The following is a 23,528-nucleotide window of genomic DNA, read 5'->3' on the forward strand; positions in this document are numbered from 1 at the left end:
TACAGGCAGGCCAGTCTAGTACCCGCACTCTTTTACTATGAAGCCACGTTGATGGAACACGTGGCTTGGCATTGTCTTGCTGAAATAAGCAGGGGCGTCCATGGTAACGTTGCTTGGATGGCTCCAAAACCTGTATGTACCTTTCAGCATTAATGGTGCCTTCACAGATGTGTAAGTTACCCATGTCTTGGGCACTAATACACCCCCATACCATCACACATGCTGGCTTTTACACTTTGCGCCTATAACAATCCGGATGGTTCTTTTCCTCTTTGGTCCACAGTTTCCAAAAACAATTTGAAATGTGGACTCGTCAGACCACAGAACACTTTTCCACTTTGTATCAGTCCATCTTAGATGAGCTCAGGCCCAGCGAAGCCGACGGCGTTTCTGGGTGTTGTTGATAAACGGTTTTCGCCTTGCATAGGAGAGTTTTAACTTGCACTTACAGATGTAGCGACCAACTGTAGTTACTGACAGTGGGTTTCTGAAGTGTTCCTGGGCCCATGTGGTGATATCCTTTACACACTGATGTCGCTTGTTGATGCAGTACAGCCTGAGGGATCCAAGGTCACGGGCTTAGCTGCTTACGTGCAGTGATTTCTCCAGATTCTCTGAACCCTTTGATGACATTACGGACTGTAGATGGTGAAATCCCTAAATTCTTTTCAATAGCTGGTTGAGAAAAGTTTTTCTTAAACTGTTCAACAATTTGCTCACGCATTTGTTGACAAAGTGGTGACCCTCGCCCCGTCCTTGTTTGTGAATGACTGAGCATTTCATGGAATCTACTTTTATACCCAATCATGGCACCCACCTGTTCCCAATTTACCTGTTCACCTGTGTGATGTTCCAAATAAGTGTTTGATGAGCATTCCTCAACTTTATCAGTATTTATTGCCACCTTTCCCAACTTCTTTGTCACGTGTTGCTGGCATCAAATTCTAAAGTTAATGATTATTTGCAAAAAAAAAAAAAAAATGTTTATGAGTTTGAACATCAAATATGTTGTCTTTGTAGCATATTCGACTGAATATGGGTTGAAAATGATTTGCAAATCATTGTATTCCGTTTATATTTACATCTAACACAATTTCCCAACTCATATGGAAACGGGGTTTGTAGAAGGAGTCATGCATGTACATAAACATGTTCATTGTGTTCCATTGAAGGTTCCTTCATCATCATCTACCTCAACGAGTTCAGGAGCGTGGTGGCCGCCTACACGTTCCAAGCCAACAGCGCCCCCCAGGGGAGGAGCTGGATGGAGGCCATCTGCAGCGTGCAGGTGGGCGTCAGACGGGCAACGACGTCGCTTTATAATACTCTTATCTAATCTAACCACCCACTTTATGACGTGACAGAATCAACTCCAGAGGCTGCGGACCGAGGAGGCCATCAGACAGCAGACTTTAATCCAGACCAGGAGGCAGGAGGAGGAAGACGAGGTGGAGGAAGAGGAGGAGGAGGAAGAGGAAGATGAGAGCAGCAACAACTCCAATGCAAGTTCTCCAAGTCTGAGACACAAAGAGCCGCACAGCCTGAGGTAAATTGAAGTAACCATACTCTTCTACTAGGACTTTATGTACTCTGCAATGGACGTATTGAACCTAACATAACAAAGATCATTTATTTAGTCTTTAACAAACATTACAAGGTATGAACATCTTTTCGTAATGAATAAGCATCTTTTTGGAAAAATTTTCAAATATTTAGTCTTAAACAACATATTTTCGCCACATATAACGCATTTTTGTAAACAAAGATCATTTAGTCTTTAACAAACATTACAGTGTATAAACATATTTTCCTAAATTTGGAAACATTTAAAAATATTTAGTCTTAAACATGTAAATGTATTTTCCCCACATATAACGCATTTTTGTAAACAAAGATAATTTAGTCTTTAACAAACATTACAGAGTATAAACATGTTTTCGTAAATTTTGGGAAAACATTTAAATATTTAGTCTTAAACAACATATAAACATGTTTTTGTAAATTTGGAAAAATGTTAAAATATTTAGTCTTGAACAACATACAAACTTATTTTCGCCACATATAACGCATTTGTGTAAACAAAGATCATTTAGTCTTGAACAAACATTACAGTGTATAAACATCTTTTCGTAAATTTTGGAATTTTTAAAAAAATATTTAGTCTTAAACAACATATAAACATGTTTTTGTAAATTTGGAAAAATGTTAAAATATTTAGTCTTAAACAACATATAAATGTATTTTGGCCACATAACGCATTTTTGTAAAAGATCATTTAGTCTTTAACAAACATTACAGTGTATAAACATCTTTTCGTAAATTTTTGAAAAATTTTAAAGTATTTAGTTTTAAACAACATATAAACATGTTTTTGTAAATTTGGAAAAATGTTAAAATATTTAGTGTTAAACAACATATAAACATGTTTTTGTAAATTTGGAAAAATTTTAATGTATTTAGTCTTAAACAACATATAAACATGTTTTTGTAAATTTGGAAAAATGTTAAAATATTTAGTCTTAAACATGTAAATGTATTTTCGCCACATATAACACATTTTTGTGAACAAAGATCACTTAGTCTTTAACACACATTACAGTTTATAAACATATTTTCGTAAATTTTGGGGAAAAAATTAAATATTTAGTCTTAAACAACATATAAACATGTTTTTGTAAATTTGGAAAAATGTTAAAATATTTAGTCTTAACAACATATAAACGTATTTTCGCCACATAACGCATTTTTGTAAACAAAGATCATTTAGTCCTTAACACACATTACAGTTTATAAACATATTTTTGTAAATTTTGGGGAAAAAATTAAATATTTAGTCTTAAACAACATACAAACATGTTTTTGTAAATTTGGAAAAATGTTAAAATATTTAGTCTTAAACAACATATAAATGTATTTTGGCCACATAACTCATTTTTGTAAAAGATCATTTAGTCTTTAACAAACATTACAGTGTATAAACATCTTTTCGTAAATTTTGGGAAAATTTAAAAGTATTTAGTCTTAAACAACATACAAACATATTTTTGTAAATTTGGAAAATTTTTAATGTATTTAGCTTTAAACAACATATAAACGTATTTTCGCCACATATAAAGCATTTGTGTAAACAAAGATCATTTAGTCTTTAACAAACATTACAGTGTATAAACATATTTTCGTAAATGTTGGAAACATTTTTAAAATATTTAGTCTTAAACAACATATAAACATATTTTCCTAAATTTGGAAAAATGTTAAAATATTTAGTCTTAAACATGTGAATGTATTTTCGCCACATATAACACATTTTTGTGAACAAAGATCACTTAGTCTTTAACACACATTACAGTTTATAAACATATTTTCGTAAATTTTGGGAAAAAAATTTAATATTTAGTCTTAAACAACATATAAACATGTTTTTGTAAATTTGGAAAAATGTTAAAATATTTAGTCTTAAACAACATATAAACGTATTTTGGCCACATAACGCATTTTTGTAAACAAAGATCATTTAGTCTTTAACAAACATTACAGTGTATAAACATATTTTTGTAATGAATATGCATCTTTTTGGAAAAATGTTAAAATATTTAGTCTTAAACAACATACAAACTTGTTTTCGTAAATTTGGAAACATTTTTATATTTAGTCTTAAACAACATATAAACGTATTTTCGCCACATATAACACATTTTTGTAACCAAAGATTATTTTTGGAAAAATGTTCATATATTTAGTTTTAAACAACATAAAAACATGTTTTTGTAAATTTGGAAAAATTTAAAAATATTTAGTGTTAAACATGTAAATGTATTTTCGCCACATATAAAGCATTTTTGTAAACAAAGATCATTTAGTCTTTAACAAACATTATAGTGTATAAACGTATTTTTGTAAATTTTGGAAACATTTGAAAATATTTAGTCTTAAACAACATATAAACATATTTTTGTGAATTTAGGAAACATTTTAAGATATTTAGTCTTGAACAACATATAAACGTATTTTCGTAAATTTGGAAAAATGTTAGTCTTAAACAACATATAGACATATTTTCGTAAATTTGGAAAAATGTTAAAGTCTTAAACATATAGACATATTTTCGTAAATTTGGAAAAATTTTAAAATATTTAGTCTGAAACAACATATAAACGTATTTTCGCCACATAGAACGCATTTTTGTAAAAGATCATTTAGTCTTTAACAAACATTACAGTGTATAAACAGCTTTTCGTAAATTTTGGAAAATTTTTAAAGTATTTAGTCTTAAACAACATATAAACATGTTTTTGTAAATTTGGAAAAATGTTAAAATATTTAGTCTTAAACAACATATAAACGTATTTTCGCCACATATAACGCATTTTTGTAAAAGATCATTTAGTCTTTAACACACATTACAGTTTATAAACATATTTTCGTAAATTTTGGAAAAAGAATTAAATATTTAGTCTTAAACAACATATAAACATGTTTTTGTAAATTTGGAAAAACGTTAAAATATTTAGTCTTAAACAACATATAAACGTATTTTCGCCACATATCGCATTTTTGTAAACAAAGATCATTTAGTCCTTAACACACATTACAGTTTATAAACATATTTTCGTAAATTTTGGGAAAAAAAAAAAATATTTAGTCTTAAACAACATATAAACATGTTTTTGTAAATTTGGAAAAACGTTAAAATATTTAGTCTTAAACAACATATAAACGTATTTTCGCCACATAACGCATTTTTGTAAAAGATCATTTAGTCTTTAACAAACATTACAGTGTATAAACATCTTTTCGTAAATTTTGGAAATTTAAAAAAAATATTTAGTCTTAAACAACAAATAAACATGTTTTTGTAAATTTGGAAAAATGTTAAAATATTTAGTCTTAAACAACATATAAACGTATTTTCGCCACATAACGCATTTTTGTAAACAAAGATCATTTAGTCCTTAACACACATTACAGTTTATAAACATATTTTCGTAAATTTTGGGGAAAAAATTAAATATTTAGTCTTAAACAACATACAAACATGTTTTTGTAAATTTGGAAAAATGTTAAAATATTTAGTCTTAAACAACATATAAACGTATTTTCGCCACATGTAACGCATTTTTGTAAACAAAGATCATTTAGTCTTTAACAAACATTACAGTGTATAAACATCTTTTTGTAATGAATAAGCATCTTTTTGGAAAAATGTTAAAATATTTAGTCTTAAACAACATACAAACTTGTTTTCGTAAATTTGGAAACATTTTTATATTTAGTTTTAAACAACATATAAACGTATTTTCGCCACATATAACACATTTTTGTAACCAAAGATTATTTTTGGAAAAATGTTCATATATTTAGTTTTAAACAATATAAAAACATGTTTTTGTAAATTTGGAAAAATTTAAAAATATTTAGTGTTAAACATGTAAATGTATTTTCGCCACATATAAAGCATTTTTGTAAACAAAGATCATTTAGTCTTTAACAAACATTATAGTGTATAAACGTATTTTTGTAAATTTTGGAAACATTTGAAAATATTTAGTCTTAAACAACATATAAACATATTTTTGTGAATTTAGGAAACATTTTAAGATATTTAGTCTTGAACAACATATAAACGTATTTTCGTAAATTTGGAAAAATGTTAAAGTCTTAAACATATAGACATATTTTCGTAAATTTGGAAAAATGTTAAAATATTTAGTCTGAAACAACATATAAACGTATTTTCGCCACATAGAACGCATTTTTGTAAAAGATCATTTAGTCTTTAACAAACATTACAGTGTTTAAAAATCTTTTCGTAAATTTTGGATTTTTTAAAAAAATTATTTAGTCTTAAACAACATATAAACATGTTTTTGTAAATTTGGAAAAACGTTAAAATGTTAAAGTTTTAAACAACATATAAACGTATTTTTGCCACATATAACACATTTTTGTAAACAAAGATCATTTAGTCTTTAACAAACATTACAGTGTATAAACATATTTTTGTAATGAATAAGCATCTTTTTGGAAAAATGTTAAAATATTTAGTCTTAAACATGTAAATGTATTTTCGCCACATATAACACATTTTTGTAAACAAAGATAATTTAGTCTTTAACAAACATTAGAGGGTATAAACATCTTTTTGTAAATTTTTGGAAAAATGTTTTTGTCTTAAACAACATATAAACATCTTTTTGTAAATTTTGGAATTTTTTTTAAAATTATTTAGTCTTAAACAACATATAAACATGTTTTTGTAAATTTGGAAAAACGTTAAAATGTTAAAGTTTTAAACAACATATAAACGTATTTTCGCCACATATAACGTATTTTTGTAAACAAAGATCATTTAGTCTTTAACAAACATTACAGTGTATAAACATCTTTTCGTAATGAATAAGCATCTTTTTGGAAAAATGTTAAAATATTTAGTCTTAAACAACATACAAACGTATTTTCGCCACATATAACGCATTTGTGTAAACAAAGATCATTTAGTCTTTAACAAACATTACAGGATAAACATCTTTTCGTAAATTTTTGGAAAAATGTTTTTGTTTTAAACAACATATAAACATATTTTTGTAAATTTGGAAAAAAAATTAAATATTTAGTCTTAAACAACATATAAACGTATTTTTGCCACATATAACGCATTTTTGTAAACAAAGATCATTTAATCTTTAACAAACATTACAGTGTATAAACATATTTTCGTAAATTTTGGGAAAAAATTTAAATATTTAGTCTTAAACAACATATAAACATGTTTTTGTAAATTTTGGAAAAATGTTCAAATATTTTGCCTTGAACAACATACAAACGTATTTTCGCCACATATAACGCATTTTTGTAAACAAAGATCATTAGTCTTTAACAAACATTACAGGGTATAAACATCTTTTCGTAAATTTTGGATTTTTTTTTAAATTATTTAGTCTTAAACAACATATAAACATGTTTTTGTAAATTTGGAAAAACGTTAAAATGTTAAAGTTTTAAACAACATATAAACGTATTTTCTCCACATATAACGCATTTTTGTAAACAAAGATCATTTAGTCTTTAACAAACATTACAGTGTATAAACATATTTTCGTAATGAATAAGCACCTTTTGGAAAAATGTAAAAATATTTAGTCTTAAACAACATATAAACATGTTTTTGTAAATTTGGAAAAATGTTAAAATATTTAGTCTTAAACAACATGTAAACGTATTTTCGCCACATATAACGCATTTTTGTAAACAAAGATCATTTAGTCTTTAACAAACATTACAAGGGATAAACATATTTTCGTAATGAATAAGCATCTTTTTAGAAAAATTTTAAAATATTTAGTCTTAACAACATATAACATATTTTCGTAAATTTGGAAAAAATTTAAAATCCATCCATCCATTTTCTAACGCTTATTCCCTTTGGGGTTGTCTTTTCGTAAATTTTGGAAAAATTTAAAATATTTAGTCTTAAACAACATACAAACATGTTTTTGTAAATTTGGAAAAATGTTAAAATATTTAGTCTTAAACAACATATAAACGTATTTTCGCCACATATAACGCATTTTTGTAAACAAAGATCATTTAGTCTTTAACAAACATTACAGTGTATCAACATCTTTTCGTAAATTTTGGGAAAATGTTAAAATATTTAGTCTTAAACAACGTAAACGTATTTTCGCCACATACAACGCATGTTTGTAAACAAAGATCATTTAGTCTTTAAGAAACAGTGTGTGTATAAACATAATTTCGTAAATTTTGGAAAAATATAAAAGTATTTAGTCTTAAACAACATACAAACATGTTTTTGTAAATTTGGAAAAATGTTAAAATATTTAGTCTTGAACAACATATAAACAAGTTTTCGTAAATTTGGAAAATGTTTAATATATTTAGTCTTAAACAACATATAAACGTATTTTCGCCACATATAAAGCATTTTTGTAAACAAAGATCATTTAGTCTTTAACAAACATTACAGTGTATAAACATCTTTTCGTAAATGTTGGAAAAATTTTAAAATATTTAGTCTTAAACAACAAATAAACATGTTTTTGTAAATTTGGAAAAATGTTAAAATATTTAGTCTTAAACAACATATAAACGTATTTTCGCCACATAACGCATTTTTGTAAACAAAGATCATTTAGTCCTTAACACACATTACAGTTTATAAACATATTTTCGTAAATTTTGGGGGAAAAAATTAAATATTTAGTCTTAAACAACATACAAACATGTTTTTGTAAATTTGGAAAAATGTTAAAATATTTAGTCTTAAACAACATATAAACGCATTTTCACAACATATAACGCATTTTTGTAGACAAAGATCATTTAGTCTTTAACAAACATTACAGTGTATAAACGTATTTTCGTAATGAATATGCATCTTTTTGGAAAAATGTTAAAATATTTAGTCTTAAACAACATACAAACTTGTTTTCGTAAATTTTGAAACATTTTTATATTTAGTCTTAAACAACATATAAACGTATTTTCGCCACATATAACACATTTTTGTAACCAAAGATTATTTTTGGAAAAATGTTAAAATATTTAGTTTTAAACAACATAAAAACATGTTTTCGTAAATTTGGAAAAATTTAAAAATATTTAGTGTTAAACATGTAAATGTATTTTCGCCACATATAAAGCATTTTTGTAAACAAAGATCATTTAGTCTTTAACAAACATTACAGTGTATAAACATCTTTTCGTAATGAATAAGCATCTTTTGGAAAAATGTAAAAATATTTAGTCTTAAACAACATATAAACATGTTTTTGTAAATTTGGAAAAATGTTAAAATATTTAGTCTTAAACAACATGTAAACGTATTTTCGCCACATATAACGCATTTTTGTAAACAAAGATCATTTAGTCTTTAACAAACATTACAAGGGATAAACATATTTTCGTAATGAATAAGCATCTTTTTAGAAAAATTTTAAAATATTTAGTCTTAACAACATATAACATATTTTCGTAAATTTGGAAAAAATTTAAAATCCATCCATCCATTTTCTAACGCTTATTCCCTTTGGGGTTGTCTTTTCGTAAATTTTGGAAAAATTTAAAATATTTAGTCTTAAACAACATACAAACATGTTTTTGTAAATTTGGAAAAATGTTAAAATATTTAGTCTTAAACAACATATAAACGTATTTTCGCCACATATAACGCATTTTTGTAAACAAAGATCATTTAGTCTTTAACAAACATTACAGTGTATCAACATCTTTTCGTAAATTTTGGAAAAATGTTAAAATATTTAGTCTTAAACAACGTAAACGTATTTTCGCCACATATAACGCATGTTTGTAAACAAAGATCATTTAGTCTTTAAGAAACAGTGTGTGTATAAACATAATTTCGTAAATTTTGGAAAAATATAAAAGTATTTAGTCTTAAACAACATACAAACATGTTTTTGTAAATTTGGAAAAATGTTAAAATATTTAGTCTTGAACAACATATAAACAAGTTTTCGTAAATTTGGAAAATGTTTAATATATTTAGTCTTAAACAACATATAAACGTATTTTCGCCACATATAAAGCATTTTTGTAAACAAAGATCATTTAGTCTTTAACAAACATTACAGTGTATAAACATCTTTTCGTAAATGTTGGAAAAATTTTAAAATATTTAGTCTTAAACAACAAATAAACATGTTTTTGTAAATTTGGAAAAATGTTAAAATATTTAGTCTTAAACAACATACAAACTTGGTTTCGTAAATTTTGAAACATTTTTATATTTAGTCTTAAACAACATATAAACGTATTTTCGCCACATATAACACATTTTTGTAACCAAAGATTATTTTTGGAAAAATGTTAAAATATTTAGTTTTAAACAACATAAAAACATGTTTTCGTAAATTTGGAAAAATTTAAAAATATTTAGTGTTAAACATGTAAATGTATTTTCGCCACATATAAAGCATTTTTGTAAACAAAGATCATTTAGTCTTTAACAAACATTACAGGGTATAAACGTATTTTTGTAAATTTTGGAAACATTTGAAAATATTTAGTCTTAAACAACATATAAACATATTTTTGTGAATTCAGGAAACATTTTAAGATATTTTGTCTTGAACAACATATAAACGTATTTTCGTAAATTTGGAAAAATGTTAAAGTCTTAAACATATAGACATATTTTCGTAAATTTGGAAAAATGTTAAAATATTTAGTCTGAAACAACATATAAACGTATTTTCGCCACATAGAACGCATTTTTGTAAAAGATCATTTAGTCTTTAACAAACATTACAGTGTATAAACAGCTTTTCGTAAATTTTGGAAAAATTTTAAAGTATTTAGTCTTAAACAACATATAAACATGTTTTTGTAAATTTGGAAAAATGTTAAAATATTTAGTCTTAAACAACATATAAACGTATTTTCGCCACATATAACGCATTTTTGTAAACAAAGATCATTTAGTCTTTAACACACATTACAGTTTATAAACATATTTTCGTAAATTTTGGAAAAAAAATTATATATTTAGTCTTAAACAACATATAAACATGTTTTTGTAAATTTGGAAAAATGTTAAAATATTTAGTTTTAAACAACATATAAACGTATTTTCGCCACAACGCATTTTTGTAAACAAAGATCATTTAGTCCTTAACACACATTACAGTTTATAAACATATTTTCGTAAATTTTGGAAAAAAAGTTAAATATTTAGTCTTAAACAACATATAAACATGTTTTTGTAAATTTGGAAAAATGTTAAAATATTTAGTCTTAAACAACATATAAACGTATTTTCGCCACATAACGCATTTTTGTAAACAAAGATCATTTAGTCCTTAACACACATTACAGTTTATAAACATATTTTCGTAAATTTTGGGAAAAAAATTAAATATTTAATCTTAAACAACATACAAACATGTTTTTGTAAATTTGGAAAAATGTTAAAATATTTAGTCTTAAACAACATATAAATGTATTTTGGCCACACATAATGCATTTTTGTACACAAAGATCATTTAGTCTTTAACACACATTACAGTTTATAAACATATTTTCGTAAATTTTGGAAAAAAAAATTAATATTTAGTCTTAAACAACTTATAAACATGTTTTTGTAAATTTGGAAAAATGTTAAAATATTTAGTTTTAAACAACATATAAACGCATTTTCACCACATATAACGCATTTTTGTAAACAAAGATCATTTAGTCTTTAACAAACATTACAAGGTATGAACATCTTTTCGTAATGAATAAGCATCTTTTTAGAAAAATGTTAAAATATTTAGTCTTAAACAACATATTTTCGCCACATATAACGCATTTTTGTAAACAAAGATCATTTAGTCTTTAACAAACATTACAGTGTATAAACATATTTTCGTAAATTTTTGGAAAAATGTTTTTGTCTTAAACAACATATAAACATATTTTTGTAAATTTTGGAAAAATGTTCAAATATTTTGCCTTGAACAACATACAAACTTATTTTCGCCACATATAACACATTTTTGTGAACAAAGATCATTTAGTCTTTAACACACATTACAGTTTATAAACATATTTTCGTAAATTTTGGGAAAAAAATTAAATATTTAGTCTTAAACAACATATAAACATGTTTTTGTAAATTTGGAAAAATGTTAAAATATTTAGTCTTAAACAACATATAAACGTATTTTCGCCACATAACGCATTTTTGTAAACAAAGATCATTTAGTCCTTAACACACATTACAGTTTATAAACATATTTTCGTAAATTTTGGGGGAAAAATTAAATATTTAGTCTTAAACAACATACAAACATGTTTTTGTAAATTTGGAAAAATGTTAAAATATTTAGTCTTAAACAACATATAAACGCATTTTCACCACATATAACGCATTTTTGTAGACAAAGATCATTTAGTCTTTAACAAACATTACAGTGTATAAACGTATTTTCGTAATGAATATGCATCTTTTTGGAAAAATGTTAAAATATTTAGTCTTAAACAACATACAAACTTGTTTTCGTAAATTTTGAAACATTTTTATATTTAGTCTTAAACAACATATAAACGTATTTTCGCCACATATAACACATTTTTGTAACCAAAGATTATTTTTGGAAAAATGTTAAAATATTTAGTTTTAAACAACATAAAAACATGTTTTCGTAAATTTGGAAAAATTTAAAAATATTTAGTGTTAAACATGTAAATGTATTTTCGCCACATATAAAGCATTTTTGTAAACAAAGATCATTTAGTCTTTAACAAACATTACAGGGTATAAACGTATTTTTGTAAATTTTGGAAACATTTGAAAATATTTAGTCTTAAACAACATATAAACATATTTTTGTGAATTCAGGAAACATTTTAAGATATTTAGTCTTGAACAACATATAAACGTATTTTCGTAAATTTGGAAAAATGTTAAAGTCTTAAACATATAGACATATTTTCGTAAATTTGGAAAAATGTTAAAATATTTAGTCTTAAACAACATATAAACGTATTTTCGCCACATATAACGCATTTTTGTAAACAAAGATCATTTAGTCTTTAACAAACATTACAGTGTATAAACATATTTTCGTAAATTTTTGAAAAATTTTAAAATATTTAGTCTTAAACAACATATAAACATGTTTTTTGTAAATTTGGAAAAATGTTAAAGTCTTAAACAACATATAAACGTATTTTTGCCACATATAACACATTTTTGTAAACAAAGATCATTTAGTCTTTAACAAACATTACAGTGTTTAAACATCTTTTTGTAATGAATAAGCATCTTTTTGGAAACATTTTAAAATATTTAGTCTTAATGTTAGCATGCTAGCATTAAATGCTAACTTTTTTTGCAGTTTGACAAATGTAACAAACTAACTTTAGCATGCTGGCACGCTGACATTAAAGTGCTAACTTTTTTTGCAAATTTTACAAAAAAAATGTCTCGAATTCTGCAGCCATACAACTTAGTCATACAATTTGGTATGTGAAACATGCTAACTGTTAGCATGTTTATGTTAGCATGCTATCATTAAAGTGCTAGCTTTTTGAGCTAATTTTGCAACGCAACCGTTTACCCTAGAGTCATATGTTAGCATGCTGGCACGCTAACATTAAAGTACTAACATTTTTTTGGCAAATTAAAAAAAAAAAAATTCTCGAATTCCGCAGCCATACAACTTACAATCACACAACTTGGTATGAGAAACATGCTAACTGTTAGCATGTTTACGTTAGCATGCTATCATTAAATTGCTAGCTTTCTTAGCTAATTTTGCAACCGTTTACTCGAGAGTCATATAACTTGGTATGTGACACTTGTTCACTGCAAGCATGCTAATGTTAGCATGCTAGCATTAACATGCTAACTTTTTTTGGGATATTTAAAAAAAAAAAATCCCCAAATTCCGCAGCCATACAACTTAGTCACACAACTTGGTATGTGAAACAGCCAAACTGTTAGCATGTTTACGTTAGCATGCTATCATTAAAGTGCTTGCTTTTTGAGCTAATTTTGCAACCGTTTACTCTAGAGTCATACAACTTGGCATGTGACACTTGTTCACTGCAAGCATGTGAATGTTAGCGTGCTAGCATTAAAATGCTAACTTTTTTTGCAGTTTGACAAATGTAACAAACTAGCTAGCATTAAAATGCTAACTTTTTTTGCAGTTTGACAAATGTAACAAACTAACTTTAGCATGCTGGCACGCTGACATTAAAGTGCTAACTTTTTTTTTAGCAAATTTGAACATTTCTCGAATTTCACAGCCATACAACTTACAGTCATACAACTTGGTATGTGAAACATGCTAACTGTTAGCATGTTTACCTTAGCATGCTATCATTAAAGTCTTAGCTTTTTGAGCTAATTTTGCAACCGTTTACCCTAGAGTCATATAACTTGGCATGTGACACTTGTTCACTGCAAGCATGCTAATGTTAGCGTGCTAGCATTAAAATGCCAACTTTTTTTGCAGTTTGACAAATGTAACAAACTAACTTTAGTATGCTGGCACGCTGACATTAAAGTGCTAACTTTTTTTTTTAGCAAATTTTAACAATTCTCGAATTCCGCAGCCATACAACTTACAGTCATACAACTTGGTATGTGAAACATGCTTACTGTTAGCATGTTTACGTTAGCATGCTGTCATTAAAGTGCTTGCTTTTTGAGCTAATTTTGCAACCGTTTACCCTAGAGTCATACAACTTGGTATGTGACACTTGTTCACTGCAAGCATACTAATGTTAGCATGCTAGCATTAACATGCTAACTTTTTTTTGGATATTTAAAAAAAAAAAAAATCCCCAAATTCCGCAGCCATACAACTTAGTCACACAACTTGGTATGTGAAACAGGCAAACTGTTAGTATGTTTACGTTAGCATGCTATCATTAAAGTGCTAGCTTTTTGAGCTAATTTTGCAACCGTTTACCCTAGAGTCATACAACTTGGTATGTGACACTTGTTCACTGCAAGCATGCTAATGCTAGCATGCTAGCATTAAAATGCTAACTTTTTTGCAGTTTGACAAATGTAACAAACTAACTTTAGCATGCTGACATTAAAGTGCTAACTTTTTTTTAGCAAATTTGAACAATTCTCAAATTCCGCAGCCATACAACTTAGTCATACAACTTGGTATGAGAAACATGCTAACTGTTAGCATGTTTATGTTAGCATGCTATCATGATATTGCTGGCTTTCTTAGCTAATTTTGCAACCGTTTACTCGAGAGTCATATAACTTGGTATGTGACACTTGTTCACTGCAAGCATGCTAATGTTAGCATTAAAATGCTAAGTTTTTTTTCAGTTTGACAAATGTAACAAACTAACTTTAGCATGCTGGCACGCTGACATTAAAGTGCTAACTTTTTTTTTAGCAAATTTGAACATTTCTCGAATTTCGCAGCCATACAACTTAGTCACACAACTTGGTATGTGAAACATGCTAACTGTTAGCATGTTTACGTTAGCATGCTATCATTAAAGTGCTAGCTTTTTGAGCTAATTTTGCAACCGTTTACCCTAGAGTCATACAACTTGGTATGTGACACTTGTTCACTGCAAGCATGCTAATGTTAGCATGCTAGCATGCTAGCATTAACATGCTAACTTTTTTTGCAGTTTTGACAAATGTAACAAATGATCTTTTTGTGCCGAATAAACATATTCCTGTTACCGTAAAACGTGCTTTTAAGAGGGATGTTTCCTTTCAGTCAGTCGGATGGCTCCACGGAGACGTTGTCCGTGATGGACGTGGACGCTCTGGCCGAGTCAAAAGGGTCTCCCGCCGCCAGCGAGGAACACGCCGACGTCTCCGCCGACATCTTCGCCGACGTCTCCGCTCTGTCAGAGATGTCGGATGCGGCGCGGTCCTCAGGTGTCCACAGGACGTCCTCCGGCGTGTACTGTGACCAGGAGGCGGAGCCTGACAGCGAGGAGTTGGACCCTCAGTGTCGCTCTCTGTCCATGGACAGTGCCTACGGTACTCTGTCCCCCGAGTCTCTCCTCAGAGAACTGCAGCCTCAGCAGAGCGAAGGCGAAGGGACGGACGAGGAGGAGGAGGAGGAAGAAGACGCCGCCTCGTTAGGCTCTCAGCTGTCCGTGGTGCAGTCGTGCAAACCTCGCCGGCGGCCTCACGTGACGTCCAGACTCCACTGCCTCCAGAAGTCGTCCACGCTGACTTTGTCTCGCTCCGAGGACAACCTCCTGCAGCGCCTCCGCATCAAAGCGCCCGCCCCCGCCGCCAGCGACCACGCCCGCCGCCAGGAAACGGACACGCCCTCGTTGGCGCACAGCAAGAGCCTGTCGGCGCTCGGAAGCAACGGCGCCGACTTCTTCCCCGCCGCCTTCCGCGGTAACGAGAAGGTAGCTGTTGTCGACGCCCACATCAGCAGCAGCGGCTCAGACGGGGATGTGGCTCCATCTGGTGGCAGCCGGGGGAAGTGCGAGGCTGCCACCGGCGGAGATTTAAGCGACGTGTCGCCCGTAGCGAGGAAATCTCCAGCCCCGCCGCACAAGAAGCTGACGCTGGCACAGCTCTATCGAATACGCACCACCATGGTCCTCAACTCCACTCTCACCGCCTCGTAAGTTCCTCCTGAAGTTCAACTAATTAATTCTAACTATTTTTAACTAATTAATTCCACTAATAGGTGCCATCTTTTGTCTCAAAGACGCAAAAGAAAAGGTGCGATGGAAGCACAGGTGCTATTCAAACATTTCAATTCAGTTAGGTGACTTTATTCAACTAATGAATTCTAACTATTTTAACTAATTTTAACCAATTTTAACAAATGTTAAATAATTTTAAATAATTAATTAATTTCACTAATTGGTGCCAACTTTTGTCTGAAAGACGCAAAAGAAAAGGTGCGATGGAAGCACAGGTGCTATTCAAACATTTCAATTCAGTTAGGTGACTTTATTCAACTAATGAATTCTAACTATTTTAACTAATTTTAACCAATTTTAACAAATGTTAAATAATTTTAAATAATTAATTAATTTCACTAATTGGTGCCAACTTTTGTCTGAAAGACGCAAAAGAAAAGGTGCGATGGAAGCACAGGTGCTATTCAAACATTTCAATTCAGTTAGGTGACTTTATTCAAATAATTAATTATAACTATTTTAACTAATTTTAATACGTTTTAATTAATTAATTAATTCCACTAATTGTGCCAACTTTTCACTTTTGCCTCAAAGATGCAAACAAAAAGGTGCAATTGAAGCACAGGTGCTATTCAAACATTTCAATTCAGTTAGGTGACTTTATTCAACTAATTAATTCTAACTATTTTAACTAATTTTAACTAATGAATTAATTCCACTAATTGGTGCCAACTTTTGTCTCAAAGACGCAAAAGAAAAGGTGCAATTGAAGCACAGGTGCTAGAAAAACATTTCAATTCAGTTAGGTGACTTTATTCAACTAATTAATTATAACTATTTTAACTAATTTTAACGAATTAATTAATTGATTCCACTAATTGGTGCCAACTTTTGTCTCAAAGACGCAAAAGAAAAGGTGCAATTGAAGCACAGGTGCTAGTCAAACATTTCAATTCAGTTAGATGACTCTATTCAACTAATTAATTCTAACTAATTTTAACTAATTAATTAATTAATTCCACTAATTGGTGCCAACTTTTGTCTCCAAGACGCAAAAGAAAAGGTGCGATTGAAGCACAGGTGCCAGTCAAACATTTCAATTCAGTTAGGTGACTTTATTCAACTAATTAATTCTAACTATTTTAACTAATTTTAACTAATTAATGAATTAATTAATTCCACTAATTGGTGAAGGGCTGCACAAGCCACAACCACATCATCGGCTCAGATCACACATCAGGGCAAGAAAAAACCCAACCCAATGGGGTCATACAACTTTATATAAAAATTTAAGTCTTATGTTGTCATTTTACTATTAACTTTGGGAAAAAAGGTTGTAAAATTAGTCGGAAAAAAACACAAAAATCATAATTTTAAAAGGAAATTAATAAGTCAGTTATGTTGTCATTTTACCACAAACTTTGAAACAAAGTTATAATATTTTAAGAAAAAAAACACGGAAATGAGGTCATAATTTTAATATTCTAAAAAAACACGGAAATGAGGTCATAATTTTAATATTCTAAGAAAAAAAACACAGAAATTAGGTCATAATTTTTGTATTCTAAGAAAAAAAACACGGAAATGAGGTCATAATTTTAATAATCTTAAGAAAAAAAACACGGAAATGAGGTCATAATTTTAATAGTCTAAGAAAGAAAAAAACACGGAAATGAGGTCATCATTTTAGTATTCTAAGAAAAAAACACGGAAATGAGGTCATCATTTTAGTATTTTAAGAAAAAAACACGGAAATGAGGTCATAGTTTTAAGTCTAAGAAAAAAAAAACACGGAAATGAGGTCATAATTTTAAGTCTAAGAAAAAAAACACGGAAATGAGGTCATCATTTTAGTATTCTAAGAAAAAAACACGGAAATGAGGTCATAATTTTAAGTCTAAGAAAAAAAAAAACACGGAAATGAGGTCATCATTTTAGTATTCTAAGAAAAAAAACACAGAAATGAGGTCATAATTTTAGTATTTTAAGAAAAAACACGGAAATTAGGTCATCATTTTAGTATTCTAAGAAAAAAACACGGAAATGAGGTCATCATTTTAATAGTCTAAGAAAAAAAAACATGGAAATGAGGTCATAATTTTAAGTCTAAGAAAAAAAAAACACGGAAATGAGGTCATAATTTTATCAGAAATGTTTTTGAGAATAAAACTGTCCTTAATGTGAAATAGTTGAAAAGTTGACTGTTGCAAACATTGAGGCAGCAAGTTAACTGAGTGGGGTGGCGCCCTCTGCTGGTAGTTCTGTAGTACTGCAACCCACTATATCTGTTTTTTTAAAAGGTAAACATGAGAACTAAAATGTGTGTTTCTTCCACAGGGAGGTGTAACCATGGCAACCAACACCAGACCACTTCATTCCGTCTCTTTTTTGGAGACGCCCGCCGCCCTTCAGGAAACCACGTGCACGGGCGATGGCGAGCGTGCACGTGGACCGCGGCGGCCCCGGAGAGACTCACTGCTTGCACTTTTTGCCCACGACGTAGCACCACCAGGGGGCGCCGCCATTCCTGACTGACAGAGGGGCGGAGCTTCCTTTTTTTCCCCCTTTGGGCGGAGGACTTTGGACTAGCCTGGACAAGTTGAAAGGAGATTGCACATTTTGTTTTGAAACCAGTCCCTAACGAGAGTCACATGACCCCCCGCCCCCCAATCTTCCTCCTTATTGATCCTTTTGTTTGATTTGAAGGTGGGCGTGGCCAGTGAGAGTGGGCGGGGTCATACACAACCAGCGACTTTAAAAATGCTTCGCTTAGCTTTTGTAGCACGAACAGGTTACGTAACGAATCTACCGTGACAACGCCCAACCAAACACTTTCACCACCAAATCACCTTTCTTTGTTTACGTCCGTTTCTACGTCTGATATTTATTTGCTACAAAGAAGTAGAAGAGCTGCACTGAAGTCAAAGCCAGAATTCTTCCAGAATGTTCTCAAATTTTGTGAGAAAATAGTGAGGTGCAAATTTGTAATATGTCATAATTTTCGCAATATTACGACTTTATTCACGCAATATTACAACGTCATTATTGTAACACTACGACTTTATTTTCGCAATATTACGACTTTATTCTCGCAATATTACAACATCATTATTGTAACGTTGCGACTTTATTTTCGCAATATTACCAGAATTCTTCCAGAATATTCTCAAATTTTGTGGTAAAATAGTGAGGTGCAAATTTGTAATATGTCATAATTTTCGCAATATTACGACTTTATTCTCGCAATATTACAACGTCATTATTGTAACATTATGACTTTATTTTCGCAATATTACGACTTTATTCTCCCAATATTACAACATCATTATTGTAACGTTGCGACTTTATTTTCGCAATTTTACCAGAATTGTTCCAGAATATTCTAAAATTTTGTGATAAAATAGTGAGGTACAAATTTGTAATATGTCATAATTTTCGCAATATTACGACTTTATTCTCGCAATATTACAACGTCATTATTGTAACATTACGACTTTATTTTCGCAATATTACGACTTTATTCTCGCAATATTACAACATCATTATTGTAACGTTACGACTTTATTTTCGCAATATTACGACTTTATTCTCGCAATATTACAACATCATTATTGTAACGTTACGACTTTATTTTCGCAATATTACCAGAATTCTTCCAGAATATTCTCAAATTTTGTGAGAAAATAGTGAGGTACAAATTTGTAATATGTCATAGTTTTCGCAATATTACGACTTTAGTCTCCCAATATTACAACATCATTATTGTAACATTACGACATCATTATTGTAACATTACGACATTATCTTCACAATATTATCACTTCTCACAATATTACAACATCATTTTTGTAACGTTACGACTTTATTTTCGTAATATTACCAGAATTCTTCCAGAATATTCTCAAATTTTGTGATAAAATAGTGAGGTGCAAATTTGTAATTTGTCATAATTTTCGCAATATTACGACTTTTTTCTCGCAATATTACAACATCATTATTGTAACGTTACGACTTTATTTTCGCAATATTACGACTTTATTATCGCAATATTACAACATCATTATTGTAACGTTACGACTTTATTTTCGTAATATTACCAGAATTCTTCCAGAATATTCTCAAATTTTGTGATAAAATAGTGAGGTGCAAATTTGTAATATGTCATAATGTTCGCAATATTACGACTTTATTCTCGCAATATTACAACGTCATTATTGTAACATTACGACTTTATTTTCGCAATATTACAACTTTATTCTCGCAATATTACAACTTCATTTTTGTATCGTTACGACTTTATTTTCGTAATATTACCAGAATTCTTCCAGAATATTCTCAAATTTTGTGATAAAATAGTGAGTTGCAAATTTGTACTGTGTCATAATTTTCGCAATATTACGACTTTATTCTCGCAATATTACAACGTCATTATTGTAACATTACGACTTTATTTTCGCAATATTACGACGTTATTCTCGCAATATTACAACATCATTATTGTAACGTTACGACTTTATTTTCGCAATATTACCAGAATTCTTCCAGAATATTCTCAAATTTTGTGATAAAATAGTGAGTTGCAAATTTGTACTATGTCATAATTTTCGCAATATTACGACTTTATTCTCGCAATATTACAATGTCATTATTGTAACATTACGACTTTATTTTCGCAATATTACAACTTTATTTATGCAATATTACAACATCATTATTGTAACGTTACGACTTTATTTTCGTAATATTACCAGAATTCTTCCAGAATATTCTCAATATTTGTGAGAAAATAGTGAGGTACAAATTTGTAATATGTCATAATTTTCGCAATATTACGACTTTATTCTCGCAATATTACAACATCATTATTGTAACGTTACGACATTATTTTTGTAATATTACCAGAATTCTTCCAGAATATTCTCAAATTTTGTGAGAAAATAGTGAGGTACAAATTTGTAATATGTCATAATTTTCGCAATATTACGACTTTATTCTCACAATATTACAACGTCGTTATTGTAACATTACGACTTTATTTTCGCAATATACCAGAATTCCTCCAGAATATTCTCAAATATTGTGAGAAAATAGTGAGGTACAAATTTGTAATATGACAAAAAAAAATAAACATGAAAAGATTGTAAAATTGAAAGAAAACATTCATAGTTTGGTGAAGAAAGAAAGAAATATTACTAGAAAAAAAAGTCATAATTTTATGGAAAATAAGGCCGTCATTTTTGTGATTACCAATCCGAATATTACATCTTATCTATGTCGGAACTTTTGAACCGTCACAAGTCAAATTTAAACCAAAAATTACCAGATTATTTTTGTCGTAATGTTATGACTTTATACTTCCAATATTACAACTATCGTCATAACATTACGACTTTATTATCGGAACGTTACGACTTTTTTTCCGTAACATTACAACTTACCGGTAATTCTCGCAATATCACAACTTTGTTGTTTACGCATTACGATTAAATCGTTGTAATATTACGACTTTATTCCCACCATGTTACAATTTTAGTGTCGTGATATTACGATTAAATTGTAACATTGCGACTTTATCCTCGCAATATGCCTTCTTTTTGCAATTTTACGACTTTCTTGTTGTCACAATATGATTAAATCATTATAAGATTGTGACTTAATCCTCAAAATATTCCTACTTCTCGCAATGTTACGACTGTATTCTCGCAATATTACAACATCATTATTGTAACATTACGACTTTATCCTCGCAATATTATCACTTTATTCTCACAATATTTCAACATCATTATTGTAACATTACGACTTTATCCTCGCAATATTACGACTTTATTCTTGCAATATTACCATTTTCCTCTCACAATATTTCCACTTTATTGTTGTAACATTTCAACTTTATTCCCACATTGTTACGACTTTATTGTCGTCATATTACGATTAAATTGTAGCATTGCAACTTTATTATTGCAATATTCCTACTTTATCGTCACATTATGATTAAATAATTATAAGATTGGAACTTTTTCCTCGCAATATTCCTACTTCTCGCAATATTACAACATCATTATTGTAATATTACGACTTTATTTTCGCAATATTACGACGTTATTCTTGCAATATTACAACATCATTATTGTAACATTACAACTTTATTTTCGCAATATTACCACTTTGTTCTCGCAATATTACCACTTTAACGTTGTAACATTTCGACTTTATTCCCACAATATTACGACTTTATTGTCGTCATATTACGATTAAATTGTAGCATTGCGACTTTATTCTCGCAATATTCCTACTTTATTCTCGCGATATTACAACATCATTATTGTAACATTACGACTTTAATTTCGCAATATTACGACTTTATTCTCGCAATATTACCACTTTCTTCTCTTTATTGCCGTCATAATACGATGAAATTGTAGCATTGCGACTTTATCATTGCAATATTCCTACTTTTTGCAATTTTTACGACTTTATCCTTGTCACATTCCGATTAAATCATTTGTAAGATTGTGACTTTATCCTCGCAATATTCCTACTTCTCGCAATATTACGACATCATTATTGTAACATTACGACTTTATTTTCGCAATATTACGACGTTATTCTCGCAATATTACAACATCATTATTGTAACATTACGACTTTATTTTCGCAATATTACCACTTTATTCTCGCAATATTACCACTTTCTTCTCTTTATTGCCGTCATATTACGATGAAATTGTAGTATTGCGACTTTATCATTGCAATATTCCTACTTTTTGCAATTTTTACGACTTTATCCTTGTCACATTACGATTAAATCATTTGTAGGATTGTGACTTTATCCTCGCAATATTCCTACTTCTCGCAATATTACAACATCATTATTGTAACATTACGACTTTATTTTCGCAATATTACGACGTTATTCTCGCAATATTACAACATCATTATTGTAACATTACGAATTTATTTTCGCAATATTACCACTTTATTCTCGCAATATTACCACTTTCTTCTCTTTATTGTCGTCATATTACGATGAAATTGTAGTATTGCGACTTTATCATTGCAATATTCCTACTTTTTGCAATTTTTACGACTTTATCCTTGTCACATTACGATTAAATCATTTGTAGCATTGTGACTTTATCCTCGCAATATTCCTACTTCTCGCAATATAACAACATAATTATTGTAACATTACGACTTTATTTTCGCAATATTACGACGTTATTCTCGCAATATTACAACATCATTATTGTAACATTACGACTTTAATTTCGCAATATTACGACTTTATTCTCGCAATATTACCACTTCTCTTTATTGCCGTCATATTACGATGAAATTGTAGCATTGCGACTTTATCATTGCAATATTCCTACTTTTTGCAATTTTTACGACTT

The 23,528-nt window shown here is 29.4% G+C and overlaps 1 protein-coding gene across 3 annotated transcripts in view; it reads left to right on the forward strand.

Moving 5' to 3' along the window:
* plekhg5b (pleckstrin homology domain containing, family G (with RhoGef domain) member 5b) overlaps positions 1–19,817 on the forward strand; it is a 209,339-nt gene extending 189,522 nt beyond the window's left edge. For 2 of the 3 annotated variants that reach the window (XM_061925156.2, XM_061925174.2), the window contains 4 exons: positions 1,173–1,288; positions 1,365–1,546; positions 15,234–16,106; positions 18,469–19,817. In XM_061925156.2, the coding sequence (XP_061781140.1) occupies positions 1,173–1,288; positions 1,365–1,546; positions 15,234–16,106; positions 18,469–18,478 (1,181 nt within the window). In that variant the 3' untranslated portion in view covers positions 18,479–19,817. Of the gene's footprint in view, positions 1–1,172; positions 1,289–1,364; positions 1,547–15,233; positions 16,111–18,468 lie in introns of those variants that run through there. The other variant, XM_061925166.1, reaches the window with a different exon arrangement.
* Positions 19,818–23,528: the final 3,711 nt, after the last annotated feature.

Source organism: Nerophis lumbriciformis, linkage group LG01 (genome assembly GCF_033978685.3).
Source record: "Nerophis lumbriciformis linkage group LG01, RoL_Nlum_v2.1, whole genome shotgun sequence".
Classification (NCBI taxonomy): Eukaryota; Metazoa; Chordata; class Actinopteri; order Syngnathiformes; family Syngnathidae; genus Nerophis; species Nerophis lumbriciformis.